A 26,851-nucleotide genomic window follows, 5' to 3' on the forward strand; every position below is an offset into this window, starting at 1 on the left:
CGTTAAAGTGGAACTGACTACGTAGCTCATGAGCAGCAGCTGTAATTGCTCGGTAAACAAATGTGTACAAAACAGTGAAAATAATACAAACTTCCTCATAATGTCCTCATGCCATTTAACAAACAAAGAGTAGATGGTGTGGAGATTTCTGTTATTGTTGTTTGTGTGCAAGCTGCACTTTGCGGCGAGGGGCAAAGAAAAATGACTATTCCAACACAATGTTCAAAAGGACGATTTAGACCGTCCCAAAAACACACATGGACATCCAGAAGTGTGAACTTGTGTGTTCACGCCCAAAGAAGACACAAACACAAACAGACAAATGTGCACTTGCCGCGTGCACACACACATACACAGAGAAAGTTTGCCACAACACAGCCTGTCACAATATTTATTCCCAAGTGTAAAAGCGTGTCTGCTGTGAAAGATAGGAGAAAAAAAAACTGGACGGAAAAATTACAACCAGATGCACTTTATCCCCTCATTTCTACGGTCAAACCTCGAGTCCCTCAGGAACACTCATTGTATCCAGATTCAGACAAGATACATACAATTACTCACACTGCCAGCTAAAGCTAATTTATTCTGCAATTAATTCTGAAATGTCATCCCTCCCCCTTGCAAATCATTTCTGATTTCTCACTTTTTAAAATGTGCACCATGAACCATAAGAATCAGCAAGACGAGGGAAAAACAGCATCAAGTATGCACAAAGAATCTCCGAAATACCAAGATCTCTGCAGCGACCTTTTAAAAGCTTTCACCAAGTTAAGCTCAATTACAGTACTGTATGTGTCTAATTATCAATTCATTAATATGTTGGGAATGAATATCAACATTACATACATTCCAGTGTCAGAGTTTCTTAAAAGGAAAATCCCCCCCCCCCCCTCAAAGAAATAGCAAATTGCCATAAAAGAATCTACAGAGCTCTCTAATATGCATTCTCAGCTTCACCGACGTTAATAATATTTCCTCACACGTACACTACATCAGCTCAGCTGCTTCTGGGCGTAAGCTTTAAGATTTCAGCTAAGCATCGGTTGGAGAAGGGGACAAATATTCAGAGTATTCACACCAACTATGCAGCTCAATCTGCTACAGTTGACAGAATTCTCACTAAAGCCCCTTTCCCTGTGTCAAATCAGCTATCAATGCTTCTGAGGTAAATATTGATTATACTGCGTGCTTGAAATGTCACAAAACACACTGTAGAGACCGCAGCGTCACCTGCTTCAGAATAAGGATCCAATTAGAGACAGACAGTGCAAATTCCCTAGTTCTGACTCCCTGGATGCCATCTTAGGACACTGCACAAGCTCAGAAAATGCCTGGGCACTGGAGCATGCAAAGATCCCTTGCACTTGGTAAAAGCCTCAATAAAATAGGATTTGTTCCAGTTGTTTACTGAGGGTTAAGAGGAGCGGCTGGGGCAGGAAGAGAACGGCAAAGCCGACAGCTGCCTGGCAGGGGCTCAAATGCAGCTTAGCATTTTCACCATTCTGACTGGCACACAATGCTCTCTTTAACTTCCAGCCATCTAAATATTCAGGGACGTATAAAGAGATGGCTGACACTGCAGCCGACTTAAGACACAGCTCAGCTGGCCAAGATTGCACATATAGGCTATTGGCTAAAGCTTTCGATGAAGGCTTTCCTCACAGAGACTCAATCGCAGATGCCACGTGACTAAATGGTGATTTGTACATGTGCCACTAGATGGCAAACTAGCTTCATCACAAACATTGCGTGCCGGTGGGGGGACAGAGCCAATGAGGAGGCTGTAAGCTCTCTATGAGAGAGGATAGACGTCCTCAATGGATGAATGTATGATGTGTGTTGGGTAACATCCCTAATTAGGCAATCTGGCAATTAGGCACTGAACACCGTAAAGGAGGATTTTTCTGTAGAGGGCTTACAACGATGAGAGAAGAAGGAAATAGACAAGAGCAAGAAGCTGTATGAGAGTGAGGGGAAAAGGGACAATAATTTTCACACCGCATTATGACTCTTTTCAACTGCCACACAACACAAGGGGACACAGGTGGCATTACAAGGGTACGCTGTCATACAACACAGCCATTGGGTAAAATAACCATTAAGGAGCTACTTCAGCAAACACCAAAATCCTCTACCGCCACACACAGTATGCAAACACTACAGTCAAAGGCAAACACAGGAAATGCAGACAGGGGATGTCTGTGGAAACTAAGCCAAGGCAGTCCCAGGGGAGCCGCAGAACAGCTCTTTACAACAGCCACGTCTCTACCACGCCTGAGTTTTAAGAGCTCATTGATTTTAACAACTCCTAAGGAGAGGAAAGAGGGCTGATGATCTGAATTTACATTTTTATGCGGTGAAGATGATAAATCTATATTCAACTATGAGCTCAATCCCCACCTATCAGCTGAATGTCTGTGCAGCGTTTCCATGCTAGTCGGGGTGCCTATATCGCGTTGGCTCCTCACAAGGCAGACGCTGCCACTCGGAAGTACTCATCCCCTAATGGATGCTGTTATTAGCCTTGGCTCTTACAGATTTCACAGTCTCATCTGGACTTTTGGCCGTATTATTCATCCGGAGCAGACTGCTCCCGTCCTATGTTTACAGATACTGAATGTTTCATTAATGCATTATCCAACAAGTGAATAGGAGAGGCTGAAAGTCTCCGTTGAATAAACCCTGGTTCATTTTACAAACCAAATATTTGAGGTCAGAGAGAATACACTGTGCAAAGATCCACAGGGCGCTCAATCCAGGTACTGTAGCCCTCGGCGAGTCTTATGCGTCGTATCACTCACCACGCATAACAGATTACACTAAGGTCCCACACACAACCATCTGTATAGTATCAGGCCACTGTAAATGCGCTGCTTCCTGGCATGCCATTAAAGTGGACACAGATGAATGTATCTAAATTGGTTGCGGGGCAGGATGAGAGTGTGAAGAATCCAAAATATGGATGGCGGGCTGTAACGGTGATGCAGCCTCCCACTACCGCGCCTCCGTGTTCTGCAGTGTTCAGGGCTTCATCTTCATCTCCTCCCCATCCAACCTCCCCCCCCCCCCCCCCCCCCCTCCCCTTGGCCGAGGAAACGGCAGACATAGAGGGAGCTTTACTCGGGGCATGCTTCAATCATCCAAGCATCCCGGATCCAAAATGCCCTTTTAAAAGGTATTTACATTCACAGCATTTCCCAACCGCCGTCTCCCCCTCAAACTGACCTAAAATACCAGGAGAGAGTCTTTGTATATTACTAGACTGTTTGGAGCCATAGAAATCCCATTGTTTGGATGACTGAAGCCGTGGTGTGGACGATGATACCTAGAACACTCACAGGGGCCAGTCACCTCTTGTCCACAGACATACCTCGATAAGTCGGGTTGATTCAGTTCAGTCGACCCCCTTTGACACACGACACTCCATTAGTGTTGCTATGATCTGGCAGACAATAAAACAAAATTTGAAAATGTTGGCATGGTATTAGACACAGGCCAAGGCGATGCCAGGCCTTCATGAATTCTGACACTGGAGCAGCACAAGGACGGGCATATCGCTTGCAGTGTCCCTGTTGTGTGGTGCAGCTCTGTCTCCTGAGGAAGTCGTGAGGTTGTAGATGTGTGAATGAGGGCCGTGCCCTGGCCGACTATAGCAAGCCTATCTAATGCTCAGAGGATGTGTTGACCTACATTACCCCTTGTTGAACATCAGCCTTTTCACGAATACATACACACATCAACTCACAGAAACACAGAAACATACACACGCTGTGACTATAAAGGCCAGTGAGCAATGTGCAATCAAAGTGGCCCCCTCAAAGTCTTGCCCCCTGTATTCGTCCCTGTAATTAATTGGCCAATTGATGTGTGTTTATTCTGGATACCCATGGACGTGGCCATACTGAGGCTCTCTGGGAAAGATGAGAGTCAGACAGATAAATCAAAGCGTTGTGCATCTGTCCTTGCATGTGCCAAACGCTTCCCCCTGTAACCCTCCTTATTCCCAACTGGGCCCAAATGGGAGACCTTTTCATAGGCAATCAGGTCAAATCTTTGTTTCATCCTCTGTCCCAATGCACTTGACATTGACAAGATTAATTGCCTTGTGCACTGGGCAAACGTGCTACCTCCTGGTGTAATACAGGTGTCAAAAGCGTGGCTCTCTGGATTTCCTCCACATGAATCTGGACAGGGAGGGAGAAGAATAACCTATTCCATTTTGTTCGACGAAGGGTTAACGAATCCTCCCCCCCTGCTTGTAAAATCGCACAGGGTGTAAATCCTGCCATTAAATCTCAGCTGTGAGCCCTGCTGACCTGTAAATTCTTCTCTCTGTGTTACTCTGGCATTGAGCTTCAACGGGTCGGGCCTATACTGTAACTACATACCTACATCACGCTACTGTAGTTAAACACTGCTGTAAAGACACAGACCATCAATATGGTGCCCAACTGTGTCACAATGGTTAAACATATGGTTTTATGGGTGCTATGTGTGCATATATATGTTCAATTGAGTCACGCTGAATTTGACATAAATGTGAATGTGTATTTATGGGATATACTGTATTTGAATTTTTCTTAAATTGATTTCTAAAATGTACGACAAAATAAATCAAGATATGCCAAATGTGTCACGGTGACACTTTCCTGCAGAAAAATGCAAATGCACAGAACATCTGCATTTAGCCATGATTTATAATTTCTTTGTCTTCAATGTACAATACATGAATGCATGTATTTAGGATACAAAAGTAAATTAAACAGATCAGCGGCATATCAAATCAAATCTGACTGAAAGCCGTTAGGAGAAATTAATTTAGCATATCGTTACAGCTGTGTACTGAGCTGGACAACAAATAGCACGGCTCCAGTCAAATAGCTGCTGTAAATTCATGCATTTACTGTAACACCCGAATCAGCGAAAGCCTCCCATGGAGAACTTCTGGCAGGAAGGCTGGTATTCTCACCAGGGACTCGTTACTTAATAATCTCACCCTGCAGGTGCTCTGGTAGAGGTCAACAGTCTGTTACAGTTGCATCGCTGTTCATGTCTGCCTCCACCTATGGAGCAGGAAACCGCTGCCAAATGTCCCAGTCCCAACACGCCGAACAATATCTCTTTCCCTATCACTGTCACTGTCTGCCTTGGTCCCTGCAGACAAACACAGACTGATCCGAACGGACCTGAGCCAAGTGCATCAGATGTAATATGAATATAATATATACTGCGGTGGCTCAATTATCTCAAAACAACATTAGCTGGACCCTGTAGAGGAGAGGCAGCTACATTCCCGTTATGGCAGGCATTTGGTTTTCAGAGAACAGCATCCTTTTTCAAACCAAATTAGGTTAAATGACAAACGCTATTGTGCAGCGAGGATACATAGACTTAGTTTTAGAGTAGATGAATGTTATTGTATCCAATCTGACACTAATGTTTTGACCTGCATTATGCCATCTAGAGAATACCAGTAGGATACTGCGCCTGCGCACATGCGCTTTGTGCAGAGAGAAATCGACCAACAGTTTGGTAGTAGAGAAAATGGCACAAGTGAAATATGATATAGTTGTTCCCTGGTATGAAAGACAACATTTGACCACTAGTATTGCTCACGGCCTTTCGTGGTAGAGGAGGCCGAGGTGGTGTACCCATAAGGCAAGAACCCAGAGCTGGATTACAGGAAGGACAATTAGTCCAGCGAGTTCATCAACCGGAAAGTTCCGCCACCAAAAACACAGCGGACTCCATGACGAGGACCAGCTCACTTTGTAGATATGAAGGACTCATTCTTATCTAACGAAAACACAACAAAACACAACAAATCTTAGTTTCAGGTGCAAATACACTCATGAAAACGTCATTATTAATATTATATTACATATCTGCTAATAGATCCCCCGAAATGCTACACACTGGCCCTTTAAGCATCCAGTGTACGGATGACCTTTTGAGACATATGCTGGCACAAGGACGAAGGAACAAAATATATGGAGAAAAACATGCCTTTGCCTTTGGTCAGGAGTTATAGACAGCTGTCTCAGTCATTCAGCACAGGGCTTGAATGGAAAATGTAAACACCACTATCACTTCCAAATGACACAATTGCCTCACTCTTCTTTGGAAATCTGGACCATTCCAGTTGCAAGCGAAGACAAGACAAAGAATCTTTTCTACCGCTTTGACAGGTTATATCCATGCCACTTTAAAGTGCCCAGGCAGCTGTCGCTGAGGTTTGTTACATATTTTGACACAAGTGAAGAACCGAAAGTGTGCCTCCACTACAATTACTGACGTGCATTGATCTGGGACCGTGCTATCGCATGATGTGAAGTGATGACAGCTGATGAATGCGATGTGACAGCAGTTGAAGTTTTAAGATAAAGAATTTTACAAATAGCCATCTCTGCCATATGACTGGAAGAGAGTCTATTTACTGTCTTCAACAAGTGAACATCAAGTTTGCACCAAAGCTGTTCTCTGGTTTCATTCGACTTCTGGCATAAGGTTTACATGCCTTATGACATCACTAAATGTGCTGGGGAAATAAAAAGCACACTGTTATAAGGCTCCACACTGCTACAGTCACAGGATATAATTGCATTAAAGCTAAACCTTATGCGAGTGGCACATCATATGCTTTAGTGAGAAAATGATTCTTTCCAGTTTGAAAGTCTCTCTTTAAATGCTTTTCCCTCCACTAGGTCATCTTGTGTGGCCTAGCAAGTAATGGTCTCCGAGCCTTTTCACTTTTATTGTGACTTTTGTCCTCTCTTATCTCCTTGACATATGAGGCAGGCATCTCATGTGGCACAGTGTCATCCACCCACATCCACAGCTGAGGCACGCGGACGAATATTTCCCTGAGAAACAGGAGCCATTTAACAGGGGAGAGATACTAGAGACAATTCGGAAGGCAGGCGGTTGAAAATGTCCCCTCTAACCTGATGGGTACGTTTTTTGTATCAAAGATTACAGAAATCTCTTCACCTCATGCACGATAAAAGAGACCTGCATGTTTCTTACTGAGCTACAAATCACCAGTTATCAATTCACATCATTTGCAAACTGTGCCAACTAGTTCACTCTCTAAGCAAAATAACTAAATAAATAACCAACCATCTAAATTTAAATAAATAAAAGAATAAATCAGTAAGAAGATCTACACTGCATTATTCATTTGAAGAGAACGCATCCGTAGACAGAGCAGTTCTGCTTCCTCTAGGTCTTGCTGGAGTTTCATCATCTCTGCACTAGCACAGCTACAGCATGTCAGAACAAACGTTACTTGGCACAGTGGAGGCCCTCAGCTGATTAAAGGTGAATTAAAATGTGTTGCATTCACATTATTTAGATTCAGCAAAAATGCACCGAAAGGAATCAAAGAAGAAAGTACATCGTTTTTTAAAGCAGTATGTATAGAGAGAATCTATTTATAAGGCTTATGCAATGGTCCATTATGTATGACAAAACGCGTTTAGCAAAGCAAGGGATTCAACCGGGCATTTGTTGGTGACATAAATTTAGCAAGGACTTATTTTTCTATACAGGTAAATTTATACCGCTAATAAGGCTTGATGTGGTGTTAGGCATGGATTTAAACTCCAAGACCCACCTTGTAATGGGTGATTCCTTAAGGTGATTATTTATTAATCCACAGGAACCTACTGCCTTGCCCAGGGGTGAACCCATGTCTGCACTGAACCCACTCACATCCCTGTGCCAACTACCGAAGCAAAGTATGCTGGGAAGACTTGGCACGGCATGAATAAACCAAGCTTGCCGTGGCATTCCTGTGTATTTTGGCTTAAAGGAAGCAGTGCAGATTGACCAGGCAAGCGTAGGTTTTCAGTCCTATTTTAAGCGTGCAAAAAATACGTCATTTGGTACTTTTGCAATGCTTTCTGCCACCAAATCCCACATCCCTTTTGTATGCGCACAACACTTTATTATACAGTCCCTCAAATGTATATATTGATGGGTGTCAGGCAGACGCTTCTCTGCACTGCATGCTGTACGAGAATACCAAATAGAAATGACTACCCTGAAAACTCTAACATTCCAGGTTTGTTCCCTTCAGCATGCACATATCTCGCCTCCTCAACATGTGTAGGACAGGGTCAGCCAACAATGACAACACAGAGCTTAGCACACCATCAGAGCACCTGATTAATATTTTAGCACAATGCAGTTGGTGAGGGGGACATATCCCTTTTTTACTGGTGCTCCCCATCTTCTGTTTTGATCTGTTGTAATGTGCCACTGAATCCCAAAGTCATACTCTTTGCCTGCCATTCTGTGTCAATGCCATCCATAACAGATAAAACCAAGCCATTCACATTACTATTGATGGCAATGTGTAATGTGGGGAAAATACATTCCCATAAATTCCTAGATATGGTTGGACTGGCCCTTACCTCCACCCTGAGAAACTGAATTAGCCATCCATCAGGGTAATAATATAAAATCAGGATTCTGTGAATGTTATACATGGCGTCCCGGAGGGGGCTGGGTGACTGCCCTTGATAGCCACTCTTGCATATGTTGCTTTGAGCTTCAGAGAAGGATCAGTGAAAATGGCATCATTCCTCTTCTCCACGCTGTGCCCTCCACATCTCCTTGGAGTAAATCTAAATTGCTTAGAGTGCTTGTATTTTCCTCAACAATTAATTCAAGTGGACAGTGTGAGAGATGGTCTGGCTTGAATCTAAAGCCTTATGAAAGCTTTCTACTCCCAGCTATTCGATGAAGGTTTTCGGAGTGGTCAGTCGATGTCAAGATATTCTGCATCACTTATACATCAGCTACGGCTCTTTGTAGAGCCAATAAGTCGAAAGCGTGGACAAGAGTTGCTAATTGGGTGAGAGTGTCTTGCTGGATCAGCTGGCCACTAGCTAGCCCCTGATAATGATACATGTCCACCTCCCTAAAATAGGCTGTCAAACTGCGGAAACACAGATTGGTCAACAACTTCGAGGCCACATGTGACTTGTAGAGCTAAGAATAAGCAGAAACCTTAGCACATTAACAGTCACCATGAAGTCAGCCAGTCATCAAAGACAGGGTATTAATAGATCAGAACTGTGTCTTCAGCAACAGCTACTACAACAACAGCAGAAAGTCGGACATGGCTGCAGCTTAAAGCCCCGTGGCTGTTTCACCTCCAAAATCTTCAAAGAAACAACTAGTGCAGGAATATTACGAGTGCATGGGAAACCAAGAAGCCACAACATCAAACGCAGAGTGACTTTCTATTCCTCAAAAGCAATTATGATTGAAAGATTCATGGTAAAACTGTGTTCCAGAATAAAAGCGGACACCATTATCTCGGCCCCTTTGACGCTTTGTCCCTATAACACCTAGCGAATGAAGTGCAGGGACAACATCGAAAAAAACAAACATCTGCACCAGCCTCTGAGCTCACTTTTAGATCCTGTTACTTCATGCATTGTGGGAAATGATACCGTTGAGAAATAATACAACTGAGGAAGGACAGGTCATAAATTGTTAATGTCAGGGGAACAAGTTTTGAGTTTGAGTGTATTCACACACAGAAGGGGGGAATTCTTGAGATACTTGTGCCCAGATGCTCCAAGTATTGTGCATCATCTCGGCTCTTTCTTAATCTGAAAAGAACGAGCTACATATAGTTGCTCTACGGCTCGACCTGCTATACAGTATATGTTGCATTTTGCTCCAGCGAAGCCAAATGTTTTCTTCCTGTTTTATGACCATTTTCTGTAATACAAGCCGGAATACTGAGTCGAATAGAGCCTATTTTTAATCACGGTGACACAGGTGAAGGTATTCACACCAACTCAATTGGACACAAAAGGACACTCCCTCCACCTGTTCTTGAACACTGCCTTTCAGCTGTGATGTCTGGGAACAAAAACATTCTTGCTGTTGGTCTTCAGCCCACCATAGCGTTATAATGGTCACCCAAGAAGAATGTCTGAACACCATACATGATATAAAAAGTACTTTTCAAATATACTGGGCTTTTTGCAAATGTTCCCACGCAGACTGATGTTTTTTTGATACAAAGCTCTGAAAAGCAGCCCTCCTATTGTAGTAAATGTATACCGGTACTTTTGATTTACAACACAAATCCTGACACTTGTATTCCTAACCACAGTTACTACAGTCAGAGGTGACAAATAAATAAATCTGGTGTAATGTTTCAGTTGATTTAGCCGTGGACACAGTCTCTCTCCCAAATCAAGCTGACCTTTTGGAAACTTAATAATGCGTGCTGCCGGACAAACTGTGAGCGTGTGTGACCCCTTGGCCATGAAGCCCATTAATTAATTGTCAGCAAGCCCACCTATCTCTTCTCTCTTTGCTACAGATCATCTTAGCCTCCCCTAAAACAACAACAGACACTCAGCTGCTGTTTGGCCTTTTCCCAGGCCAGGTCCTCTCAGTCAGTACAACCACTAGCCAGGCCACACAACTGGTGGACTGTTTGTGTTTACTCACCCTTTTGCCCTCTTTGCCCGGTTCCCCTGGCTGACCCGGCACCCCAGCAAATCCCTGGGGAAAAGGACATACATCATAGTGAATTGGGTGCTACATTCATGCGGTATTGCGGGAAGATATTGTGGCTTGCTTCTCGTAAAAGCAGATGCAGACAGATGTTTGTGCCACATGTTCTCAACAGACCAGTGGATAAACAGTGGGCTCATTTGCAGTGATAGGAGAGGCAGCATTAGCTTAGTTAAAATTGCATGAATAGATAGAAGGGAGTATGTACAGCTGCAGTGTCTCATTCACAGTTTCTAGGGGACTTCTCCAGGATCCCTTTAATAGGCAATGTTCAGCCTCAGTTGATCAAAGCATCCCATTATTCTACGCAGTATCTTGATAAGGAACAATTAGTAAGTTAATCAAGGTACATACTGAGTGGTGATTTTGTTTGGTGAGTTCTTGTGCAAAGATATACTTATTGTGCTTCAATAATAGCTTGAGAACATTATATATGCACTCTGTCCAACGAGAAAAACAAAGGACAATGAGATACTCAAATTAAATGAAGCAATTCATTTATTACCTTCTCTCCTTTGTCACCTGGAGGGCCCTGCATGTGACAAATAACAAGTTATGTTAGCAAGAAAACAAAAGCATAAACTCAAGAGTACAGAACGTTTCCATATTTGTAATGAAAACAACGTTAACTTGGGTACCTGATCTCCTTTGAGACATTCTTTGTCAGCCTAGGAATCAATCAACAATGAAAAACAGTCAGTCAGCCTGAAAGCAAGACTCCCGTCATTCATATACTGTTTAACGACACATGTTTTCCAGTTATAGGTAAGCAACACAGTTGGTCAGGAGGTAATTATCTTTGGCTGCGATGACCCGAAGAGAAGTCAGGGCATGGCTAATACAACTCCCCAGACACCCTGCTGGCCACTGTCATTAAAGGGCAGACAGAGTCGTCTATCCGCCAGGCTACAGAATGGACACAAGGCCACATACAACATCTCGACTTTCAAATACAGGCCGAATAATTGGTGTCCTCTTTCAATTGGCATCCAAAAGTCAAACTCTGTTGACTTTTCTTGGAAACAGCTGCAGAAATGGACATTGACAACATATGTCTTTCACGTTAGTCAGAGGCCTCATATAATAACAATAAAAGAAAAGAAAAATGAACAAGGAGGCTGACAGCCCGGAGATATTTGCAGCTGTATCTATAAGAAAAGAGCGACATCTTTGACCTGTGACACCCTAAATAAAACATGCCTTAGTCCATGAAGTGCTTCTGATTATAAATCAATTATTCATGTACAGTGGTACAACTTTTGTTGGCTTGTGAGAACAGATTTTTGACCTTGGGTAGTAACAAGCAATGCAATGCACAACGCAAATTCACCCACTACTTTAATAACTTCCTCACAACATTTTCCGCTCAAACTCACCACCCAATTCACTGGCATTATGTGAGGAAGATTTGCAAAAAACATGTTGGCTTTACAGGGAAAGATTGTTGTTTTGCTTGTCCTTAAAATTAGCTTTGGAGAAAAGCTAATGGATGGCAGCAGTGTTCCGTGGGTATCGTAGGCACTGTGGTGACATAAAAGGGGCAAGCCAGAAGCAGTGGGACACAGTTTTTGTATCACTCCAGTGGTGATTAAAACTGGCAGGCAGATCCCCTCATGATGTGTACATAATTAGCTAACCACCCGCAGTACACCTTTAATCTCCAGCAGCCGTCAACTCCCTGGCTCCAATGCATCGAGAGCATGTGTGTGTGTGTGTGTTTGCATCTGTGCCCACACATTTACTATAGGTGATGATAGGTGACTATGCAAGCATCTGCTCGTACATATATCTGCTGTCCGCTGACACGTGTACCTTCAATTTGTGTGCGCACTGGAACGAGCACATTTCTGGGTTATGTTCTCTGTCCTCTCGGTTCTACAAGACCACAGAGGAAGCGCTAGTACAGCAAGTCCAATTATGAGATCGAAATACATAAAGTGCGGTGTCGTTCTTCCCTGGTGTCTGCAAAGAAGAAGTCAGCAGGGACAGTCACTAACCCCAAAAGTGCATGTCTCACCCATGTGGGATACAGCCCAGCGACTACCTGTCAAACCTCCACCCCCACCCCTGGGCTAGGAGCTCTATTCTTCTCTGCCTGGCTGCTCATCCTTATCCTTTTTGGCCGAAGTGAGGAGGCCCACTGAGCCCTGCCTATCTGCTCCTTGTTTGACCCATTCCCAGGTAATGGTAATGTGACACAGACACTGCTCACCTGAGTGCCTCACTCTTCATCTCAGTGGGCCAGACATTTTAACACTGTGTGTAGCACCCGGTCAGCCAAAAGGCTGCGATATTTACAAAGCTCACATCCAGCGATTTCAGTTCACAGCCCCATGAGTCCATTTCCATATTTATACTGCTTTTGAATGTCCTTACAGCATAATGAGATGTAAATGTAACAGTGTGAACTTACAGGCAGCACCGGATCTCCAGGCAGACCAACATCACCCTGTGAACGAAGATAATAATTAGTAAAAAATACTTAAATCTTCAGTCAACTGCATCTTTAACATTCTGTTTGCGTTAGAAATGGCTACAGCTGCTAAATCTGAACAATATATTTTTGACTTTTAAACATTTAGCCTAAAGGCCAGTCATAATGTTTGTGATAAAAAGTGAAGGTCAGGTTTTTACTATGCGTAGCAGTAGTATTTCAATATGCACTATGGTATTTACAGTACGTCTTGAAATGAAGTCTGATGACTTTCAAACTGTCAGATTGGCTCATGGGCTGGCGCCATTAAATGCGACAGGCCTTAAAATAAACACAGCCGTACTATATCATGTAAAAGCTTTGCAGTACAGTACTGACAATGGCCAGGTGTGATGTGACAGACAGGCAGTCAAGAAAAGACACATAAGGGAAGGAGTGGATTTCTTTTCTTTTACGCCAGCATAACCCAATGTAAGCAATGATCTCACATGCTTTTTACTGCTTCACTTGTTTTTTTGTCTTTTCAGATAAAACTCATGTATCATTGTCCAATATTTGTGTAGTCTCTCCCCTTTACACCGCAATCCCAACAGTATGTTATTAAGCTCTGAGTTGAGGATCAGTGAACTTTAAATCTGGCAATACCTGTTCATCAGATGTGGATAAGAGGGGGGAAAAAAAGCTGTTTGTAGATCATATCCATTTTGTTGTCTAAATGAATGTCACAGCTAACATATGCCTGCTACGGGATATGCAAGGGACTCATTACTTTATGCTTCCAAATCTGCCTCTCTCTGTCAGTTTCAATACAAACAAACGTTCTCTCCACCCCCCATCCACACCATCCCATCCGGAAAATAGGATAAAATACGCTGTGATTCTCTGTTGTCTTCACAGAAACACACAGACCTCATTATAACTTCAAGGCGGGCAGACAGAGCATTGCACCTACAATTATGTGATGAGTTCTTCCAAAAGACAACAACAACAACAACAAAAAAAAAAAAAAGAGCCCCAATAAGGGAGGAAACAATGAAAGTGCTGGGGATATGGCAACTAATTACAGGGAAAACATTTCATCTCATACATGGAAAATAATCCCACAGTGGGATGAAAAGAAAAGTAAAGTTTAAAACAGACCAATATTTTCTGCATTGCAACAAGAGTTTATCTAATTCATGTCAGTGATGTCAGTGAACAGAGTATAAAAAACCTGCAGATAAAAGTTTTGCATCAGACTCCTCTACTGCGCGTCCAGCTTGTCTTAAATCCCAGGATTATCACACCAGTCATAGCCTACTGTACACGACATACCCACGGAACTCTCGGATTTCTAATATTTGGGACCAAATGTCAAACATATTCTAAATCAAGAGTCCCTGTGAGGGGGCCACAAACAAGAAGGCAATAATATGCAATCCACATCTTTGCTGTAGGCTTTATAATAAAAAAACAGTTTGGAGAGAGCAAGATTAAGGGATTTTGTTGGCAATGTCTATTACAAACAGCTATCCCTATGAATATACAAATACTCTGCAAATATAGTGAGCGGAACATTTTTCTCTCAGCCGGGCTATAAGCTACTCCATAGGACCATCAATGAGTTCTTGCTAAGTTATGATAGCAATAACAATATTCTTCGGCTGGCCATGTTTGGAGTAGCAATCATAGCAGCACTTCAAACAGATGGGCAAACTTGTGTTTGATACTACAGCTCATGAAAGTCAAGCTGATTCCCTGAAGAATCTATTTTCACTTGAGAAAGAATAACGAAAACAATTATGGTGTCTTTTCGTCCGGGCCAGTCTGTAGGGCAGACTCACTCACTTTGTTTCCTTTAGGACCAACTGGACCAACTGGCCCTGGGTCACCTTTTACACCCTGGGAACAAAACACATACAACATATTGAAGTATGTTTCTTTTTAGTGAGAGTTACGGATTTAAAAAACTGGTTAAAAAAAAAGAACCCAACATGTGTTACTGTCTGTCAGTATGTTGACACTCAGTAGACAAGTATCTCATGCAGGTGTGAGATTCCCATGCCTTTCACAACCAGTTAATGAGAGAAGAGCAGATAATGCCAATCATTAGACGCTGCGGGTACCAACAAAAATAAAACAAATCTGCTGAGAGATTCACAATCAGCTGGTTACACAGTTTCCGTGCCCCAATCCCCTTCTCTGTTTTCCCTTGTCACACTTGGGTTTAGCAAGGACTGTGATTGCCATTGCTTTTACACCTTGAAGCAGAGGACCTCGGGGTGGAATTGAACTACACAAAGCTCGGGGCAAAGTCAAGCCTCTCGGTGGTGAAATGTGAAAGAGGAGTGACAGCTGAGATAAAGAGCGATAGCTGATGAATGAGGCTTGACACATATTGACAGGCGTACATTTGCAGCGAGCCTTGCTAGGTGTGACACATTTGGGCCAGTAGCAGCGGCTCTTTGAAATGGGTAAGGAAAGATGGGGGTGCGTGAGCGGTCTGCAAAATGATTCAGAAATACAATAATTTGTCATGGTTAAATTTAGAGTTACAAAGGCTATTAATAGCGAATTACATATCTGCAGAAGATGATTACCTGCCTTTGTCACATTAAGTCTGGCTCCACTAGAGACGTGACTCATTCTTTGCCTATTCCCTGCCAGCCGCATATCAAAACACTACCATTCAGAAAAACAGAAGCGGCGGTAATACTGGTGTAAAATAACTGCCCTGATGGTAACAACACATAATGCAGCTTGCCTATAAATTGGGCTTATGATGACATGATTGTGACATGATTTCATCGCTTTGTGTGGACCCTCTGCCCACGCACACTGTCAATAATAGGGCAGCAGTCCCATAGCTGTACATGAGAGCCCAATTCTTTATTCAAATCGACAGCCTAACCGCTTTACTGGGGCAATCTGACACGAGGGGGATCCAGAAGCAAATTCCCCTCTGAGTTATTACCAGAGCTGAGGCAGAAACGAAGGAGACTACAAAGCTCACCTGATAACAAGCTCGTAAACAACTTCAGGTTCTGTCAATTACAGAAGAGATTTTGATTCATCTTGTCAGAAATTTGCCACCATTTTTGTAATGAGGAGTGCTTGTCTCGTTGTTGTTGGTGAAAAGTGTCCTAATAAACATGTTTTGTTGTTATTGTGATCCTTTACAGTCATTACGTGGTCTCCTCTTGTTATTTTGACGTTTGTTCCCAATCGAAGCTTTGCGTTTGTGACGAGCACATTTAAACGCACTTGCAAAACAACATTATTCACCACAGTAATGTCGACGTAAATACTTCAGCATCATCTATTAAATTACGCTTGCAATTCATCTGAAGTGGTGCTCAACTCCGTTCGGAGATAGAGGGAATTATTATTTTACTATACAGTATATACATGACCTCATCATGAGTATCCTGCAAAAAGCTGGCCACTGGAAAAAAAATCAAAAGCCACACCTGCTTTAAATGAATCCCTGCTATACATCCAGTTTAACAATGCTATTGGGTTCTGTTATAAATCATAAATATTTAAGGTTATGCTTTTGTGTTACAAACAGACCTTCTCCTCCCTTAGCATCCTCCCCCACAGACACAAGACAACATGTTTACAGAAGAGTTGACAGGGAACTACCATGATTCACACTAATGCAACTGGGAAGAACTCATGCAAGGTGGTGAGTTATGTTTCCCAGGGCACACGTCCTTATCGGAAACCAAATACAGGTCAGTCAAAAAAAAAAGTCCCTCTCTCACCACATATTGAATGACAGTCGCACCCCGTGTTTTACAATTTAGTTGAACTTTGCAACTGCTGTGGCCAATATGTGTGCCAGGAAAAAAAAGGTTTCCTGCTGGTAAATGTTTTAATAACAAGAGTCAACAAAGCAGTTTTACATAAAAGCTTTGCCAAAATGCTAACAATGCACTCTCTCAACTTATGCTGAGTGATGCTCAAATTCCCATTTGTGCGTGCGGTTGTTAATTTACGACAAAAGACGCTTTGGCTTAGACAAATTTAATCAAATGTTTTTTTATAAAAATTTGGCTCAACTGTGTGATTCTTCAGATAATTCAAAGATTGCAGTATTGTCATTGATAGAACCTGTGGAACTGCACAGCATCTGGACTTGTCTGTAGTAATATCCATATTAACAACCAGCGCAATTTAAAGTGAGCTCTCACTTTTTTTGGCGAAGGCTCTTGGCAGTCTTGCAAATTTAGCATTAAATCTTACCCAGGGACACACAACGTGTTTTTGCTCTAGTTGTCCCCTTTTCACACAGCCGTTATCATACACCATGCTCTCTGAAGAAATTCAGAATTTGTGTTTGAATATTCAAACTATGTTTTTTTTCTTTCACTTTTACTGTGGGGAACGGAATGCTGTTTAATAATATATATGTAAATATACTATATGTTAATTAACCTAATTACAGAAGGTTTCAATTTGTTCAACTTCAGGAAAGCAGAAATTCAATGTTATAAACAAACATTTGTTTATTCAAATTTACACATGACAAGGTTTCCCCTGGGCCAAAATCGACTCTTTTTTTTTAAGACTTGCTTGTTGTCACTGTTGCAAATATTGTTCAAAGTTGTGCAGTCAAGTGTTACCTACCAATTTACTTTGTGACACTGTGTAAAGTTGTGCCAGAACACTCTCTTATCCTTGCTTTCTCCCTTCTCCAAGCCTCCAAGAATTTCAAAAGACTCGTTCTTATGTTCTTCAAGTGAACTAAGGTGTTAAAAATAATAAATATGTTTTGGTATCAGTTACATAATAGCAACACTAGATGTCTAATTTATTGAGATAGATAGGGAAAATATACCTTATATTTGAATTATGTCATATATCACAATATTTGCTATAGAAAACAATGCACCTATACGAGACTATTTGAGACTAACATCTAGACTACACTGTTTTAAATAGTCTCAATTGAGCAACACTAAATCATTCAATTATGATGTATTTTGATTATTGTCGAGAAGGTCCCATCTCTGAAGTATGAAACATCCCATCTCTGAAATAGGACCAATTAAAGGAGAACTTTTCTTTTCTTTATTGTGCTATCTTCTATATAGCATAGCCTAGTTAAGATGCGGCCCTCTGTCTAATCTGGACTCAGTCGTAAACCCAATTTACGTGCAGAATGACATGGAGGGAGATGTACACGAGAAGGCCAGGATATATTGTTAGCTTTTCTCGCAAGCTGTTGGCTTTGTATCATTTACAGGGAAGGATGAAGGAGGGATGAAGGGGCTGGGAATATGCCGGTGCAGGTTGTGTGGCTGTCTGGTTCTGCAGCACGAGGTTAGAACACTGTGGGGAGCTGTGTACACTTGCCTGCTAATTACACACACCACTGTGTCTCGTCACTCCTGTAGCGGTGAGGCCACAAGACAATCTGGCAACTCCCCAGCACAGGAGCACTAAAGCAAGAGAGAAGCAGGGATGTACAAATGCAGTCTAATTATGTTTACTTCTACCATTTACCAGCCAGAGCAGCTGCAGGTCACTGCCCTCGCCTGACAAGAGGTAGAATAATTGCAAGTTTTAGTGACTGTACACAATTTAATCATCACAACCTGGGTTTGGCCTATTAGGGAGAGGCTAAATCAAAAAATTGTAGATGTACTACTGTATGTATTCAGAACATTCTGGTGGGGAAATGTTGTAATACTGAATGACAGGCCGGCTCGCTGGAACAGGATCTCTAAGTAACATAGATATCTTGAGTGCCGGCCTACAAATGCCTGGGAGGTTACAGCAGGAAATGCCTTTTGTGACTTTCCATTTGCTCAGCGATACACCACCGCATACAGTGTGGTGATATAAGATTAATCACATTGAGTGGTGACAAAGGTCGCTTAATAGCATGTCTTTTTACACTCTATGAATGTATACAGTTTCCAAGGTAACCTAAATAAAAGGGCCATTGTGTGAGGATATCAGAGTTCACTGTCAGAGATCCTCTAGACGTCATGTTCTACCAGCAATGTTTGACTTTTCTTCACTATTCAACCGAACATGTATCCACAAATGTAACTTGGATTACCCACACGATAACATGGTGTGCACTCCTTCAGTCCCCACAGGACGTGTATCTGCAAAATGATACTAGATCACATGCTCATACATAGAATTCTGGGTTCTCAGGTGTCTACTCGCGCCTGAAATAACATACTAGCTTTAAAAATGGAATATGAGCAAATTGCAGTAAAGGGACACATCGGGTATTAAGAGTCTCACAGTAAATAAACTGAAATAAATAATTTCATAAACTGAAATCATCAAGAAAGTTAAGTTGTGCAACATCCATTTTTTTAAATTTGTTTACAAGATAGTAACCTAGATGTTTTCTGCTGTTCTTACCATCTTCTTCTTGCTCCCTACATGCTTCCTTTTCAAATGTAAGGAGCATTACAACCCCAATTTACTGAAGTTAAAGTTGAATTAAATGTTACAACGGGAGCATTAAAAGACACAGAGCAGCATTCAATTCACTGGCTGAGCTTTTCATCAATATTGAAGCAACTGAAACTAAATCAGTCAACCACTACTTGATGACAGATTCAATTATATGTAGCAGTATCATTTTATCATATATTAATTATATATATGACCACCTGATCCACCTTTATAATATTAAATAAGGCTCTCACAGCTTTACAGGCCTAAATGAACCAAGCAACAGTCAATAGCTCTGTTCGATATCTACATTACAGACCGGAACATCTGCAGATTTTGCAAATAATGTCTTTTGGGCTTTCTCAAGTCTCTGAGAACTGATTACTGTAAGTGATTAACTGGTTAAGAAGGGGCAGCCTTATTTAGTCGCCGGAGCTCAACCTCATTCACTCACTTACGGAGGCACTGGGCGTACTGGTTTTAACCCATTAATCCTGTACTGCTCCATGCTCACTGATAAAACATTGGGCTAGTTTACCTCATATCTTTTATTAATGTGTCCTGCCTTCAAATGAATCTAAATCAAATACAAGGATTCGGTCAAAAAAATCTAATAAATCACAGAAGAACAGAACAGCTGTGAAAAAGACTAATACTGCTAATAATGCTACCATTTCATGGTTGGGGAGACTGTGTTAAATCGTGGATTTTCTTGGCTTCCACTGAAATTCTAGGAGGATGCATACAAGAAAAATGTATCAATTGTGATAAATGACAAACATGTATGCTGGGATTATTTGCTTAGAAAAAACACTACGGGTTGGAAATGACAAATTCTGGTTAATCTCACTTGAAAGCGGCTAGAAATCAATATTTCTATATTAACAACGGAGCCACTAATTGAATGTGAAAGGAGTTGTTCTGGGTGACAAACCAACAGAGAATATTAGCCTACTTTGTTGTTCCCCTCAGCTCTACAGAGGACTTTAGAGTCTATTAGCTCTGATTGGTTTTATTGTCCACAACTTTACTGTCCTGGTTCATGTGTTAGTGGAGACCAAAAGCAGAGCTAAAAGAAAAGTGACTAATGGACTTGAATTCATGAGGTTGATGCTCTGTAACTGCTGTATGTGCAACCGTTTACCATCAAGTTTGGCATATAAACTTAAAAGGCGATGCTGCTGTATGTTATTTTTGATATATTTACAGCTTGTTTCCGCTCCCACCATGTGTCCAAAAACTAATGTTAATGCAGGTAATGGAAATATAAACTTGTATTTTCTGACATGGAAATGTGAAACTTATCTGTACTGTTTTTGTCAACAAAGTCTTGTGGCTTGAAAGAGAGTATAGATCTACACGCAGCGAAGACTTAAACAGATATTGAGTATTTTTAGGCGGGCCTTTTTCTTTAGGTGTCTAAAATGTGTTTTGCAGCTGGCCCTGTCCACAGCAGTATATTGCTTTGCTCCTGCACTTTTCTCCTAACTGGTGGCGTGCCAACCGCCATCTACAGAAGGTAATACACTGACTATGGATGATTGCTTCATACAACCCCACTTCAAAATACCCAAACTATCCCTTTAAAAGAACCAGCTTGTCAATGTCATCTCTGTGCTTCCAGACAAAAGCAGGTCCGAGACAAATCTCTTGTGACTCCTAAATGTGTTGGCAACTGGCCTGCTATCTGACAAGATGCAGCCTTTTTTCAAGCACTTTTTGTTCACTTTTGATTGAGCTAGACTGGCTGTCTTTGCGCTAGGCTAACCATGCCCAGAGCTATCCATTATTATCCATTATGGGTACTTAATGCTGGACAAACAAGCCTGCTGGAGGAAATGCTACCGAAATGTAGCCCCAACTTTGTGTCAAATCGGTCAAGGATGAGGCACAGTATAATACGTCCCTATAGGATATGCATGTTGAGCCATGTGAGCATGACCAAAGAAAGCCCAACCGCCCATTTGGGCTGCACAGAGAGAAAAAAAAAGTCACCTCTCCTGCTGAAAACTGGAACTGTCCCTTTCTGTATTTCTAATCACTGACTGAATACGGACACAATAACAAGAATCTCATTTCTGGTGACAAAGTTTCCGACTGAGCACCACTAACGATGATGCCCCCACACACAAAGAGAGCAGAAGGGAGCAGACCGGCCTGTCAGCACACCCTTGGTCCAGACATACAGAGCTGCACCCGATGTACTGAAATGCAATTTAGCAAATAACATCAACTGTTGACACCTCGACTAAGTTTTGAGCAGCTGCTTTTCTTGGACAGGGGTCATCAACACAGTCTCTTCACAGTGCACACGCTTCCAGCTGTTTTTACCGTCTATGTACCGCTGTTGTCCAGTCGACTGAAGCCCAGGGTGAATCAGTGAGCGAACAAGGCTGCTCACAAGCTCTGTGACTGTTTCCTCTTGATTGCTGTAGAACCAGCAGCAATCAATGAAATTAAACCAGAGGAATCGTGTACACTCATGTTACAGTTCACATTTAATATTATAACTACAAATCAGTCCGTTTTTGATGTAGATGGAGTTTACCTTGGAACAAAGAGAGCTATGTTGGTGGTGGGAGGACATACTAATGCTTGAGTTTATAGTCGATTATTTTCTTTTTCCTTTAATCTGAATTTTACTTCAATTATTGCACTTAAGGGATATACTGATAGGTGGAAAGCAAGACGTACAGAATCTATCCTGTCTGATCTGATCCTTCCAAGTTGACCAACATCCTCATTCTCTTTAATGAGGAGCACAGTAAAGGTCACCAGCAGCTTAACCTTTAACACGACATAACGATTGTTTCTGTGGCAAAATGCAAACACATATAGAATCGGTATGTCTAATTCTGTGTTTTATCTGTTACTAAATTCAGCAGGAAGTGTGTGTTTTCTTGCAATCCTAAAAACAAATTCATAGAGAATTGCATAAGTCACTGTACAGCAGCAGGTTATGTACTATTTTACTACGGAACTTTATGAACTGATTCCTCTGTGAACCTACGCAGTCCTGTAAATTCACTTTTAGTGCATTTTTTACGGCTTTCTTCCAACTCATTCAAAATATTTTTTGAATACCAAGTACTTCTACTACACTGTAGGTCAATACTCCTTCAGCTGTACATACTTGTGTTTATCCCTCTCAGAGTAACTGTTAGGGCACATCCGCAGCCTGCAGGGAGGCTGATTTCTGGGGCAGCTGTTATTCTACTCAAGGGGGTGATGGTGATGAAAAGAAAGTCTCTTTATTGAGCCACTTTAAACTGACCATCTGCACGGCTACCATCTACTGAGAGTGTGACATTTTGGGCAAACAAATGCTGTACGACATAAAACATACTTTGATTCAACTAATACTTTAGAAGGACTGCACTAATTTGCTGTTGGCAAAAAGAACTTCACTAAGACCGAAGAAGAATAGTAAATCACTTCTAGTGCATTTGCATTAAGTGGAAGAAGAAATTGAATCATTTACTAGCACTTCTTGTCGTGGTTCACATTACTGTACATACATTAGTTTCATCACTGCAGCCAGATTTTGGAGCAAGCAATAAAGTGTAACCTGAAATGACATAGAAGGGACTATGGTCATTTGAAAAATGAGTGTATGCCATTAGTATGCAAAGTCTATGGTAGCATACATATCAATTAATTTCACTACAGAAGGACACTGCAGGCTCGAACACACTTAGATCCACTTCAGATATGACAGGCAGCTGAAAACAGCCACACAGAAAGCTGCGCTTTACTCCGACCCCCGGGGCATCGCACAGAAAATGAAAAACCTATAAGAATTGATTCCCTGACGAAACTACATCTGGCTGATGTGCTATGTATGGAATATATGTCTGCTGGAGATAGAAGTACTTACCTTCTCCCCATCGATTCCCTTTTTCCCATCTGATCCAAGTTCCCCCTGCAATGACAAGATTGAAAGTTAAAAGGCAAGGAAAGGACCCTTGGAAAGTTTATACTTTAATCTTTTTTTCCCCACACTTTTACACCCAGAAGGTCTTAATAATTTGGTACAGTTAATACCACTTTAATACCACATTTCTTATTGGAATGACCCAGAACCTCTGTAAAACCTCTCAAGCAAGATTAATGAGGGACACGGTCACTCCAAAAAGCTTTGTTTTTGTTTACTTTAACTTTATTCATTGGATTTTCAACGTAACCAGCATTCATAAAATAATTGCATTTGTAAGTTAATAGAACAACACATCATAAACAATATTACGACAAGACAGGGTAGTCACAGAGGGAAAAAAAGTTGAAACAGAAAAGTGCACACACGTGCACACACACACACACATAATTTATATATATATATATATATATATATATATATATAAGGTTACATAAAACTGTTTGGAGGTCAACTTGATCAGACAGTACAATCCTTAACATCACTCTGGATCTGCAGGGACATGTTTAAGAAGGGGGCCCACATTGCACAGAATCAGTTTTTAAACCCTATAAGTGTGTGTTTGACTTTTTGCAACCTCATGCAATTTAAAACGGCTTTAATCCAAAAAGCATGAGAGGGGGGGGAGGTGCAGAGGCTTTCCATCGAAGCAAAATTAATTGTCTCGACAACAAAGTAACAAAGGCGATTGCATTGTTATTCGTTGTTTGGTTCTGTTGTCTTGTGCACGAGACAACAGACCAAAATAATGCAATAAAAGGCTCTAGTCCAATCTGTGTGCCGCATATTTTTTAGATAGTCATTCCAGAACCCAGCAAGAGATGAGCGTCACCAAAACAGGTGTACATGATTTGCAGGATGCAGGTTAGGTCTCATACAGTTAGGGTTCAGATCCTCTTGCATTGATCCAATGAGCCCTATATGAGTTTACACTGAAAGGGTCTTCAGTGTTTCTTAGATGATCAGATATATAACATAAGATAATGAATACATTCAGAACTATTTGTACTAAATGTGAGCGTACCTCTTTTAATCACTCACTTAAAGCACTAAGGAGCTTTAGTAAATCCACATCAACATGTAAATTTAAGCACCAAGGGGCTCCACGATCTAATCACAGCACTGTACAGATGGACTGTTTTAATGCAAGTATGCTATTCCTGTCATGTATTTTTATTGAGTTATTGTGGTTACGAGAACGTGTCTACAGTCACACACACACATACCTACATGTCACCAGGGCGACATTGTGTTCCCCATACACTGCCATGTGCCACGTGGCAGGACATAAAAAAGAAATCCTTCCTAAATGCATCTATTTATGAAAGTAAAACTGTGCTAAAGGGGTGAGAGTAGAACTTTATTTCCCCTCCTCATTGGTGGAATGAAGCTAAATCCCAAGCTCTAACACTCACTTGCAGCTCCTTCAAACTGAGCTTAGCGGGGAACCACGCACACATTTTGGGAACCAGATACCAAATTCCCAGCATTATTGTTTGTATCACTGCATCATTTGAGCTCCAGCATAGGTAATATTATACTGGATGTTGTCTGGGAATAAGCTGGTCGAGGCTTATTTTCACAAACATCTTAGAGGCTCATTTCCACAAATATCTTTCTGATCACTGATTCTCCTTAATACAGCCCCTGCTTTCCACGCTCTCTGCCAGAAATATGTGAGCTGTCTTGGAACTTGTTGGCTCTGTTATGAGAATGTGACCTATACAGTTTCATGACCTCAGCTGGCCCGTAAAAAGCTCAAGCAAACTGCCATATTATATTGTCCAAGGGCAACCATATCATTACTCTTATATCGACAGCTGCATGAAATTGTTTTTCTCACATTGTGGCTAACAAAAGAGTCCCGAAATGTGTGTGATTTTGTCCAAGGGCACCATTTAAGACCGAAGAGGGAGATACGAAAATGCTAGAAAAAGATGAATTGAGGAGTTGGGCTTCGGTATAAATTTCTATGAAACGTGGTATTGTCCATTAGCATTAATATCGATACTACTGGTGGTGCTCTTAGTGTAGACTTTTCTTGTGCACTGTTGTGTAGCGAAACAGCTTTAGCTGGCTCCTAAACCTCATCTCAGAAAGAGAGAGAGAGATGCTGTGCCACTAAGTGTTATTCCATATTACATGTATCAAGCTTCATCTCCAAATGTCCCCCACGGTGAGCTTAACATCTTCTATAGATATAAGTCCAGGATTAAGTCATCTTTCCCGTCCAGGAATGATCTTATTTTCGTCCGATGCATAACCTGCTACCACAACCATCTGCAGTACAATCGATCACGTTAATACAATGAAATATCTTAACAGATATGAATGTTTTTTTTCGGAGAACAGAATCACAATCTTATACCCTCTCATTTCAATGCTTTGAATTACTACAGGACATTCTTACTTTAAGACATGGAAACAACAGCCATGTACCGGCATTATACAACATTGTACTTCCTAGAGATGGGACCTACCCCCCCCCCTCACTGAAAGAGGTAAACACAGGCGTCCGAGATGCCACATTTAATGGCCCACAATCTCACTGATGCCAGTATCTTAGAACACAAAAGGCAAGCAACAAAATAGTGATGCACAGTGAGCATGTGAAATCTGGCTATTTTCTCAGCTCTTCAGGATTGCGACAGCACCATCCAATTACAAAAAGAGCACTTAGCCAGTCTTCAAGCTCCCATTTAAATATGCACTTTTCTCCCAATTGATGTTATTGACAGTGAAGATCTACACTGATGTTCACCCACAGATCCCAGCCCTCTCTCCGACCCTCTCCTACTACTACAACAACAAGGACACAATCCCTTACTGGCTTCACACCCAGGATTACTTCCAACTGTGGCTAATGGGGCCCTTGGCTAAGCCAGAAACGCTGGCGCTGCTTGGGATGTTGGAAGTTGCGTCTCTTGTAGCAGCACCATTCACTCTGCGCCAACCAAGCACCCACTTGCTGATTTCATTTGATTTTGAGATTGCTTTGTTTTCTGTGTTGCTGTGGCGGGGTCAACACAAAGGCAAAGCCAGTGATTCAAACCAATGATGTTAGAAAATCATCTCAGAGACGGGCAGTGACAGATTCCATAAATCACCAAACAATACGGGCCACCTGCTATTCACGGCATCAAAAAAAAAAGAAGACATGCAGTAAAAGCATGCAGTCTGTTTGATACGAAAGCAAAAAAGGCAGAAAGCCTAAAAAAACTGAAGCTCCCAACTGAGTTCATGTCAATCACAACTTTAATCACAGCTTTAGAGGGAAAAGCAACACCAGGGAATTTTGATAGTACGGTTCTGAAGTTGTTTCATCAGTGAGTAGCCTACCTTATGTCCTAGGTTTCCTGAAGGCCCGTCCTCCCCCGTGTCCCCCTGTGACGGAAACAGCACACAGAACAGTAAGTGAAAGGTCTCTCGTTCACACATTAGTGAATAGCTTTATGACGGCATGTCATTTCGGCAGCGATCTTGCTCCTACAGCTGTTCCCCAAGTTACTGCTGACATAGTGACTCAGCAG

At 41.8% G+C, this 26,851-nt stretch overlaps 1 protein-coding gene across 3 annotated transcripts in view; it reads right to left on the minus strand.

The window, feature by feature from the left end:
- Window positions 1-26,851, minus strand: part of LOC306703265 (uncharacterized protein) — a 92,303-nt gene that overhangs the window by 46,937 nt on the left and 18,515 nt on the right. For all 3 annotated transcript variants that reach the window (XM_079169177.1, XM_079169179.1, XM_079169178.1), the window contains exons 10-16: window positions 26,661-26,705; window positions 23,265-23,309; window positions 14,810-14,863; window positions 12,962-12,997; window positions 11,187-11,216; window positions 11,054-11,080; window positions 10,483-10,536 (exon numbers count right to left, since the gene is read on the minus strand). In XM_079169177.1, the coding sequence (XP_079025303.1) occupies window positions 10,483-10,536; window positions 11,054-11,080; window positions 11,187-11,216; window positions 12,962-12,997; window positions 14,810-14,863; window positions 23,265-23,309; window positions 26,661-26,705 (291 nt within the window). The remainder of the gene's footprint in view (window positions 1-10,482; window positions 10,537-11,053; window positions 11,081-11,186; window positions 11,217-12,961; window positions 12,998-14,809; window positions 14,864-23,264; window positions 23,310-26,660; window positions 26,706-26,851) is intronic.

Source organism: Pholis gunnellus (genome assembly GCF_910591455.1).
Source record: "Pholis gunnellus genome assembly, chromosome: 11".
NCBI classification, from domain to species: domain Eukaryota; kingdom Metazoa; phylum Chordata; class Actinopteri; order Perciformes; family Pholidae; genus Pholis; species Pholis gunnellus.